The sequence below is a fragment of the Diadema antillarum genome, unplaced genomic scaffold (assembly GCF_040938485.1).
Source record: "Diadema antillarum isolate AM-2024a unplaced genomic scaffold, OU_Dant_1.0 seq00001214_RagTag, whole genome shotgun sequence".
NCBI classification, from domain to species: Eukaryota; Metazoa; Echinodermata; class Echinoidea; order Diadematoida; family Diadematidae; genus Diadema; species Diadema antillarum.
Genome location: NW_027272006.1, coordinates 865,522 through 876,912, shown reverse-complemented (window position 1 = coordinate 876,912; position 11,391 = coordinate 865,522). Strand labels below are relative to the sequence as shown.

Below are 11,391 nucleotides of genomic sequence, written 5' to 3'. Positions count from 1 at the left end.
TATTATAGCCATATTATTTGAAGCAGAATACTTTCAGCGCTAAATCGATGGAATGATTCTGTCCTTAAAAAGGCAGCAGGGTATATACGTCAAGGCCTCTCACGAAGAGGATAGAATTATAAAACCACTGCAGTGCCGTCTACATTGCTAGCGCAAGCCAATAAGCAACATTGATCATATTTTGCTCTATCAGCTCATTTTGCTTTAATCGCTATCATCCCTTAATCATTGATTTATTGAACGTTTAAGAGCAAATCATTGAATGTCGCGTGCAAGATCAGAATGACTCACTCCTATTTGTCTATCACGGGATTCCCGGTGTAAGAATCAAAAAGTCTATGTGAACAGGGAGGTGACGTCTCACTTCCCTGATGTGAACGACAGTACGAACTACAACGAAATCATCGAATGTTACGTGAATACCAATTCTACCAATCACAAATCTTGTTATGAATATTATGTTTATATGTATCTGCATATATGATAATATGTAGGCCTTTGTATATGATATTAGATATAAATGTATGAGAGAGAGATGGTGTATTATTTTGATACAGTATCTCAGAATCATATGTATGATTCTATATTGTATGTATATATATCAATTATGTATACAGTACTAGTATTCATAATCATACAAATTATGAGCCAATAAATCCGAAAGAACTCTTTGCTTCATTGACTATGGGGCAATAAAACCTGAAGGCTAATAAAAAAAAATATATATTTCCATTATACTGGATGCTGGCTTTTCCTATTTCGTTCAAGGGTAAATGTCTGGATATGACGTTATAGCACATATGAACAGGCCAGTATATATTTTCGTAGGACTATAAGATGTGTGAACAGGAAATACATCAGACATGCCATCCTTCCTTAGTCCATCTCGAGCTATCATCTCGAGTTATGTTCAATAAAGAAACTCTCTTCTTTTCTCACAATTGCTCCACATAATATACAACTGAATGTCATGATATTTCAATTGTCTCTTCTTCTTTTACCAGTTGTGGTGCTAGAGGTAGGGCAAGCCTTTGGGCAAGCTTTGTGGTTGCTAATAGGCAATCAAGATTTAGAACACAAAGTGTGAATTTAGAATCCCTTCATTAAAAAGGTCATCGATATAAATTTGGTTGTCTTTTTTTTCATACGTTACGTGAGGAAAATCTTTATCCAGGATAGCCCTGATTATGGTTGACGAATTCACCTGCCAAGTAAAGGGGAAATCCAGTTCAAATATAAACTAGTCTGATAAGAAAGAGTAAAATATTACGAGTTTAACGGTAAAATTTTGATCGAAATCGGGTGAAAAACAAGAAGTTATGGCATTTTGAAGTGTCGATAACATTTCGGGAAACAGTTCTTGGACAGTCAATGTGAATATGCAAATGAAAAAGTGAGCATGTCATTCCCTGACAACTTGTCATAGTTTGTACATAAAAGTTTGAAATTTCCAGTTTTTCATTCAAACGCAATCATGCCCGAGGCTCAAATCCAGGTATATCTAACTGATCACTACTCTGAAGTTATTCAACCAGGAATTACATCATGCTTCAAACTTCAATGATAGAAACACTGAATTTTCGTCACTTTTTTTTGTACACAATCAATGGAAAATTGTGTGGTTATGACATGGTTAGCTCACTTATTTGCACATGCATATCCACTGTACAAGAACTGTTTTGTAGAAATTAGCAAAACTTCAAAATGTCAAAACTTCCTTATTTTTCATCCGATTTCAATCAAATTTTTACCGCTGAACTCCTAAGAATTTACTCTTTTTATCATACTAACTTATATTTGGACTGGATTTCCCCTTTGAAAACTGTCTTCAAATACGTGTGTTTAAAGGAGGATGAAACCTTAAACTATATGCATGTAAAGTGAGGGGATGCAGAAATATTAGCATAACAGATCAGCAAAGTCTGAGGAAAGTTTTACAGTCTGTTACAGACTACAACCCTTTGCGACGTCACGTATGTACAAAGATATAAAGAAGATATAGAATATTCAATATTTTCACTTTTCTACTATAGCATAATGTAAGAGCACTGGACGTCCCTCTTTTGGAAAGCAGGGTAAATAGTATGGGGTCATCCCACTACACCGACACCCACGAGTCATACAGCCCACGAGTTCGACATTGACAACAGGTCCATGAGTCATACAGCTCACGAGTCATACAGCCCATGAGTTCGACACTAGGTAAAAACAGCCCACGAGTTCGACAGATACAACACGGCGCTTAATGTGTCGGTCTCGTGGGCCTTGTTGGCTTAGTGTCGAACTCATGAGCTGTATGACTCGTGAGCTGTATAACGCATGGGCTGTATGACTCGTGGGCTGTGTGATTCGTGGGTGTCGGTCTCGTGACGTGCACCCAATAGTATCACTGGTTATGTCAGTATCAAATCGGGGTTGTACTTTTCATTAAAAGAAATAATGTGGAATTTTCTTCATATTTTCGTTTTATCATTGTACATACGTGACGCCACGAACGGAAGTATAGTGTTCGCATCCAGCGATGGCTGCACCGTAACTTCAAGAAATCATAACTTTCAACGAATTGTCCGATTTTTCCTCAAACTTTGCTGATAATGTTCTACTAATATCGCTGCATTCACTCAATCAACCTCTATATTCTTGGTTTCATTTCTCTCTAAATGTATATTTTGGAGCATTGAGTACAAAAGACAAAGCCATCACTTCTTATAGGGTGAACTCTGTGAAACACTGCATTCTGAGTTACAGGCGTTTATTGATATCCCAAAACAAGCATGTGATGTTACAGAAAATTCAAAATAAAAAGAAACAAAAAACGCAGATAGATACATTAGTCACTCTCGGACGTAAATCGAGTTCGTTGAATACTTATGAACTCTTTGCTCTTAATGTATCCACGTGGAACAATGACTCACACAAAATAATAATTCTTAAATCAAAGTTAAACGCGATGATATCAAGTGATCTAATACCAGATACACAACTTTGGTTAAAGGACCTCATCCTTTAAACATCAACACGTAGATAGAATCTTTTCCTTCACTCATAAATTTATATTTCTCTATGTGTTTAATTCTATTTTGTGACTAAATACCCTTTTTATCGGCAAAACCCATATAAAACCACAAGTATGTTCTGATCTATGAAATTTGTTGCTTATCCATTCCTGTTGTACAAAAGAAGCGTACATTACTTCTATTTTTTAAGTTTGTTGATTAATAGTACCTCGCAACCGTTTATATTCATGTGGTACACGTACCTACTTGCTATATAGAATAATATAAGGCACGCAACAGATCTGATTTAACGCAATTCAATATATCTATCTTGTAATCATCAGAAAAACTGTACAACGAAATACGATATTCTACAATCCCTCTTTCTATAACATACGCAGTTTCTACTATACTGGAAGTAGAAATACACATAGTCAAGTTTTAAAAGTTCGTTTGATTTATAGCCAAATACAAAGTACAAGAACAGAAAGACATAGAATCGATCAAGCAATGAAGCGCAAGAATATTTCGTTAACTTCACTACGTCTTTATTGGTTGTGGAACGTCTCTTGTACATTACTCTACTTTTACGCATCTGTGACGAAATAGGCAATGAGATTAAGCCTAATACAATGTACTAATATTCAAAATAAAGCTAACTGAATTCAATTAAGACACTGATAAAGAAGGAAACTCGAATAAGAGCTGTCTGCAAATAAAGTGATTTAAATCGACGTATGAATTATAGCAAAGAAAAACATCTTCTTCTTCTTTCCTGCTTATGAAACAATCATGAACAACAAGAGAAAAATCTTCCTGATCCCTTTATTGTCTTCGTTGATTAACAGCACCAAAAGTGAGCAGCACGTTACGGTATTCAGTTAGGAAAGCGATGGGAAGATGTCTAATATAGGACAGAGTGTGGGCAATAAAACTTCATCTGTTTGACCACAACCTTTGAAAACACACTTAATGTATTTATCACACTTTGTGATCAGATTCTTGCAAAATGAGTTAGCAACCGTGAGCAAATCAATGCGGCTCGAAGTCACGCCAAGGAATCATTAAAGAGCGTAACGTTTTCCACAAAAGTGCTCCTCATCGTACTTTGTGTGCGCACATTTTTGCGCAGTCTTTAAGATTTGTCTTTTTCTACCTTCTACATCTCAGTAGAGATTTGCTTTAAGACAACAATACAACTTTTCCTGAAAATTTTGAATTTACAATCATTTGTTCCTGTGAATGAAATATTCTTGGAAATTTAAAAAGTATATAATGAATTGCACAAATTGTCTTGCCTTGTATAGCGGTTAAAATGCCTAATTTACATTAATACGCTTTATATACATTATGTTCAATTTAAGATAATTGCGCTATAATACATTGAACTCTGTAACCAAGCCTAATCTCTCGAAAACAAGATACATGTACGAAATGTAAAACACCTTGTATGTCTACATTCACTTTTACGTGAGCGTAACACTTCTGTTTTTCGTTTTGGCATCAATACATCAGAAAAGAGAGAAAACAGCATTTCAAAACATTTTCATTATGAATCAAGTGAACATTCATTGATGAAAGTACCACTCTAAATATACTATTTCGGAACTAAAAGACAGAGCCTTCTGCTAACTACGAAGAGTCCTGTTTCTCTTTGTCAGGAGGTCACCTTGTGATTTTTGACGTTACGTCATTTACAATCATTCAATTTCCAACGAAACAACATTTCGAATAATAAATCGACTTTTCCTCAGATTTCACACATTTGAACATGGGATCCGAAAAGCTGTCTCTCTTTATTTTACGACAGAGAGTTTCGTAATGATGTTGAAGGACAAGTCCACCTTCATATACATGTGGGTTGAGTGAATCTAGCAATATCAGTAGAACACGTGAGTGAAAGTTTGGGGGAAATCTGACAATCCGTTCAAAAGTTATGAATTTTTAGAGTATCTGCGCAGTCACTGCTGGATGAAAAGACTACTACAGTGTATGATGTCACATGCGTAGAACGATATAAGAAAAATATGAAGAGAATTTCACAAAATTTTATTTTTCTGAAAAAAGTGCACATTTCCTTGATTTGTCACTGACGTATGTTAAGGGTAATATTATTTTCCGGCTCTTCTGAAAGAGGCAAGTTAAGTTTTATTTTATCATGCCAGAAAAGTGAAAACATGTTGATTTTTCTGTACATTTTCTTTATATCGTTGTACACATATGACATCACAAGCAGTGACACACTGTAGTAGTCTGCTCATTCAGGAGTGACTGAGCAGAAACTTCAAAAATTCATAACTTTTGAACAGATTTTGAACAAATTTCCTCATACTCTCACTCATGTGTTCTACTAATACAGCTGCATTCACTCAATCCACATGTCTATGAAGGTGGACTTGTCCTTTTACGATATTTTTTTTTAGCTACGAAGTACAGTAAATATGATACCATGTGCACTAACTGTGCTCAATTTTGAATCGTGCTCTTTGCTGTAGCTCGTTGAGCACTCCATTAGTACTTTGCCGTAAAAACGATAAATCGGTTAATGCGGTTGTCCATGCTCGCTGTTTTTACGTAACGTCTTTTACATGGAGATAGTAATATTCCTTGTATGCACTCTTTATACCAACTGATGAAGTTTTAACAGTTTTAAAAGTACTTAACTGTTCACCTGAAACTAGACTCAACCCTGTAACTACATAAGTGGCAGTGCAACTGTTATGGCAAAGGCTACTATACTGGTCTTCTAGAGTATTAACCCATGAAAATATACCATCGATATACTCCTTGTAATCCTTACAGATTTCACTAACTTCGATAGTCCAAGCATCAATAACGTACTTTTCAGTTGTCAAAGGAGATAAATCATGGCCTACTGATTAAACCCGACACGAAGTATGTTCCGCATTGATATTCTGCGTTTTCACCTTTTTTTTCTGTTTGAGCACGTCAATTTTGAAATATTCAGATCGTCATTAGATCCTTACTTCGGCAGTCTCTTTCCCAAATCTTCTAGACTTGTTGTTCAAGACGCCACAATTTCACGAGATTTCTAAACTAGACCTATGTTTCTGCATATTTCTATCCCTCCCAAAATCTCTAGTTATAATGAATGAATATATCAAAATCTATATAGACCGTATCATGTTATCGTATATATCCAAGCTATTCAAGCACTTTTCACTAATCATTGAATCCATTTCGATAGAATTCATGCTACTCTACAAGCAATCACGCTATCATTGAAGACATAAACCTGTCCACACAATCTAACACTTGGAATGCCAATGTCATTGCCTTGCCACTTGGACTGAAATCCATACGTCTTCTGAATCTTGGCACTACAGTGTCATGAATTACATGTTTAAATCTAAATTTTCGATGGCGTCATTTTGTTATTCATTACTTACATCCGGTATCTCGAAACCCAACATACACATGTATAATAGTGTACCCTTTGAAATCTAAAATAACGTAAAAATACTTCTAAATTTCTTGACAATCTTTCTCCGACCTGCAGCAAACACTTGAGTCAGCGGAGCTTACGTTGAAATAAAAAGAGAAACTTTGTCTTTTATACTGTATCTCTAGATTGAATTTAAGCGCGATAATCCCATGGCATGCCCTAACAATCAGCTAGGGCAAGCAATATCAAGTACATTGTAAAGCAGAGGGTACAGGAAATAGTCATCGACCTTAGTTTCTGAAACGATTATCACATTCAAGGCTGTATATCTCAAAAGAGATGATAAATTCTCCGTCAGTCTGAAAAACTTAAAGATCACAATTGTTCTCTGAAAGTCAGATCAGTCTGTTACATCGTTTCTTTCTTATTAAGAATTTAGCAATATCATTTCGAGGATTTGGATGTCGTGAATCGTTTCCGAGTGGTTTTAACTCATGGAAATCATTTTGGATTGATAACGAACCGCATCCCCTGTCCTGGAGTCACTTTGATCGGCGCACCGTCTCCAAACCTGATCGTTGTCACTCCAGAGCCGCCACTTGGTTGCATCGGTTGCATCGGTTGCATCTGTTGCATGGTCGGTGCCCCCAGACTGGTGAATGATCTGACGCTGGACTGTCTGGGTTCCGGGGTGGATTGGTATGGAAATCGTCTCACCACTCTGTCCTCCGAGACGAATGGTGGTAGGCATCCCCTGATTCGAACTGGTAATGACCTGGTGGTGAGGGTAACTTGGCTGAGTATACCCCTGTTGCTGGTAGATCTCCTGGGGATAATTTACCTGCTGATGGTAGAACGGCTGGTACTCTTGCTCCGGCTGCATCTGAACAGTCTGAACACGCAACTGTCCAGAGTCCTGACGTTTGATGATCACCTGGCCTGGCCTGTTTTGAGGAACCTGGATTGGCTCTTGCTGAACAAAAACCTGCTGTCTCGCAGTCGGAGGAGAAGAATGGCCAGAGTCCTGCCTCTGTATGACCTGGACTCGGCCCTGAGTGGAGGGCGGGACGGGCGATGGCGTGATACCAGGTGACATGTGAATAACTCTCACATTACTGGCGACGTTTGATGACGGTTGAACATGTTGCTGAGCCACACCTGAAGGGGCCTTGCGATGGCAATTGGGGCAGGTATCGTGCTCCCCCTGAGTACTACCACCGCCACTCGTAAGTCTAATCGTGGCACTTTGCTGCTGAGGCTGCTGAGGCTGCTGCTGCTGCTGAAATTGAGGCATGAAGACCTGCATGGGAACAGGTTTCCTCTTGCTGAGTCGAATTATACCCTCGGGGCTGACCTGTATCTGGTGCTCGTGTCCAATTTCTTCTGCCGCTATGCTGACGGGCGGCGATTCAGTGGACGCAACGCGCATGACGGTTTTGCCCATTGTGGGTCTGGAGGAAGGGCTTGGAGTTGGTGTGAAGACCATGGAACCATCAGGGTTGGTTGATGACTGCTCGGTTGCTGCTCGCACCTTAAATGTGATTGTTTTTCCAGCTTTAAAGGCCTCTGGAGCAAGCTTTGGATCGGGTGTTAGAGTGATGCAACCATTCTTATCTACATATGATAGTGGGACCTCTATCGGCTGTTGCTGAGGAAGGAAATTTGACCTCTTTTTAACGGTATTCCCATCTTTAAATTCAGCCTCCGGGTCGAGAAGAACTATTGCTGTTTTGGAAACGTGTCTCGCCTTGGACTTGCCAGATTCAGCAGTTTCATCACTCTTCTTGGATGAAGGTACTGTTCCAGATGATTTCTCAGATCTAGATACTGCTCCCAATCCAACTGCCTGTGAAGGACTGACTTCCTTCGCCTTTGCCTTGTCCTTGTCTTTCGTTTCACGGGGAGACTGTTTCCCCTGTCCCTTTCCATCAGTCGATCGGGAACCGTTTTTCGCTGTTTCTTTTGGTTTCAAGGTTGGTTTGGGGGCTGTCTTGGGAGGTCCGCCAGACGCTCCTTTAGAGGCTCCCTTTGGTTTGCTATCGTCTTTACTTTCCGGTGAGGCGTCTGTTTTATTTGGACTCTCGCATCCAAGCGGGCTCATCCTTTTGACTGGTCTGGCTTCGCCTTCGTCCTCTCCGTCCATTGGAGAACTGTCCTCAGAATGGCTGCACTCCTGGTGGAAGAACGGGCTGAGTCGAGCGTGTAGCGGAGTCTTTCTTGATCTGTAGCGATCGTCTTCGTAGTCACTGCATTCCGAGCTGTCGCTGTCGTATTCGGTCGTCTCCGCTGAACTTGGTCGACGAATCGTCCAAGGAATGCCTTGATATGATGCAATAGACGAACAACATAAGCAGTTCCCACTGCATTCACTCTCGCTTAGAGTGTCGTCGTCCGAGGCGTCCTCGACATCACCGTCCATGGCGCTCTGAGGAACATTTCTCGTTGTCGTGGTCGTTATGTCTGACGAAACATCATTGTCATTTCTGTCTCTAACGTTCAGATTATTTATCCTTGAGGAGTTCTGCTGACTTCTTTGGTTATCCTGTCCTTTCCCCCTGCTGTTGACATTCTTGCTTCCATTCTGCGCTGCCCGCTTGCGCTGGAGGTTAGCCAGCTGCCCCTTGGGTAACGGTCCTCTACGTGACGAAATGCTCGACTCGTCAGCATCCAAGTCGGTCATCTGATTGACATCGTCTTCCGTGTCGACGCAACTCCTACCACCCATGTTGTCGTCACCGCTGTCCTCTGAGTCGCCGTCGCCACTTACTGTGTCATCTTCCTTCACCTTCTGAAAGTTCCTGTACATGGATGCCATTTGTCTGGACAGCGTGTCCCCAGTGTCCTTCAGGTTAGACTGCAGTGAAAAGAAAAGTTGTATAACAGGCATTACAAGACTTTGATAAACCATTAAAGTAGACATGGTAATAAGTCTGCTTTTAAAAAGGTAGTTTTTTTTTTTCGAACGCAGCTCTCTGTAGGTACAGGGTTACGAGGAAAACTTGATACCTGGTAGTCAGTGTAAAAGTCCTGCAAGAAATCAATCTCATGACCTTGAGGTGAACGGAAGACACTGTGAGACAGCAGTGGAAATATCATGAGAACAGAGTTATTTCTGCATATTTTTTTTTACGAAAAGTCTGGGAGAAATTGACAAACGGTATTCTAATACAAGTTACATCAACGGCATGAGATGATATTGTTGAAATGACATCGTTGAAAAAGAAGGACATGAAAATACGAGTTGTTAGATTTTACAGAGTAGGACATCACGACCATGACAGCTATAGAAAATCGCCATTGTCGTTCTGATATTGTACTCAAAACGTACAGCAATTTATCTGGCATGTAGGGGCCTATATAGCCGCCTGCAATTTATTTCAGTATCTCTATCTCACAGTGCACTTGAAATGGAGTTTAAGCTGGTCTGCCTGTCTCAAATTCTGGAATTGTCACCAACAAGAAATCGTCAACTGTCTTGATTCTTGGTGTTTGGGTCATTTTCTTCTTTTTTTTTCAGTTTTGCGAAAGGCGGCACGACAAGGCTTATTACAAAGTCTAACCCTTTATCGCAGTCTTGGTGAGCTATCAGAGTCTGCTGTAGAAATGTGGGCTAGTGAAGTACAAGTGATATCAAGATGGTTTGCGTCACACAATCAATGTTGACGCTAAATGGTCGCAGCGGGAATTTTATAGCAACCCGCCAGCTATGAGGGCAGGAATACCAGGGGACAGTCAGGGTTATGTGAACGTGAGAGAGGTCTCGCTGTCTACCAGTCCAATACACTGACGGGACAGCATTTGTGTTCGAGAATAGTATCCCAATGGAGAAAATGACACATGTGGGCAGTACTGGGTTGATTGCGGGAACACGTCATGAACAGCTGCCAACGGCATAGAGAAAAGAAGTAGGGAAATAAAAAACATAAAAGAAAGAACAAAAAGCAGTGTGATTGAAACAAGTGGACTGGTATTTCCTTGTAAAATGCATTTTAATTCCATGAACACATTTTTATAAGTTGAGTTCGGTGATGCATCGAAACGTTCAAAGATACTATAGGCCTACTTTATTTGGTTCATTCCTAGCTCATCTCGTCAAAATAACCGCTTTACCAGAAATATCAAAGATGATTATATTTCATGTTATGTTTGTAGAAACTTTGCTGTAGTATATGAAATTATAGGCCTAGTCAGAACAAACATTGTGAATACATATAAATGAGCGGTAAATTGTGCGGTCCTTCCATAGTTTCGAGTTCTCACAGAGTTCGTCCAGCGATTCGTAACTTACAATGGATTTCCTTCTCTTTATCAAACAAACATTTCTGAATATCTTAGAAAGTAAAGAGGGGAAACTGCGTCATTCAATGTATGCAAAATCGTCAGCGAGTTCAGGACTTAATGTCGACAATGTACACTTTCGTGCAGCATATTGTCCGAACTATTCTCCGTGTTCAACCCTTGTACCGTTATTCAAGACCTCCCCCGAGGTTCCTCCTGGCGCCCCTACTCCAGATGACTTCCGGAAAAATAAATATAGATAAATCATATCATTAAGTTATCTAATAAGCCTCAATGAATCCGTGACGTCAATACGGTTAAGATTCCGTGACTGACATTTCTCGTACAATGATCAGGCATACTTGAATGCATCTCTTAAATATACTCTGATGAGGTAATGCTGGATCTTGTATTCAGTTTCATTCCTTTTCTGAGCAAAGAATTCTTTATTGTTTGAGTCCACCGTTCCACGTTTATCATTACGTTGGTATGCTGCATTAATTACGTTTAGCACCAACGTCCATCTTCCCCGCATCTCGATACTCCCAAAGCCTAAAACTATATCTATTCTACCAAAGTTATGGAGCACTACCACTAAGTTTCTTAACGAGGTGCATTCAAGTAGGCCTGATCATAGTAACAGAAGGAATGTCACTGTCTTCGTCCTTTTCCTTTTGCTACAGACTTGAAGGTAGCCCACCACCAGACAAG

The 11,391-nt window shown here is 39.7% G+C and overlaps 1 protein-coding gene across 1 annotated transcript in view; it reads right to left on the bottom strand.

The window, feature by feature from the left end:
- Positions 1–3,414: 3,414 nt before the first annotated feature.
- LOC139744852 (uncharacterized) overlaps positions 3,415–11,391 on the bottom strand; it is a 55,117-nt gene continuing 47,140 nt past the window's right edge. Inside the window, exon 2 of the mRNA XM_071655266.1 lies at positions 3,415–9,256. Coding sequence (XP_071511367.1) covers positions 6,890–9,256 — 2,367 coding nt within the window. The 3' untranslated portion in view covers positions 3,415–6,889. The remainder of the gene's footprint in view (positions 9,257–11,391) is intronic.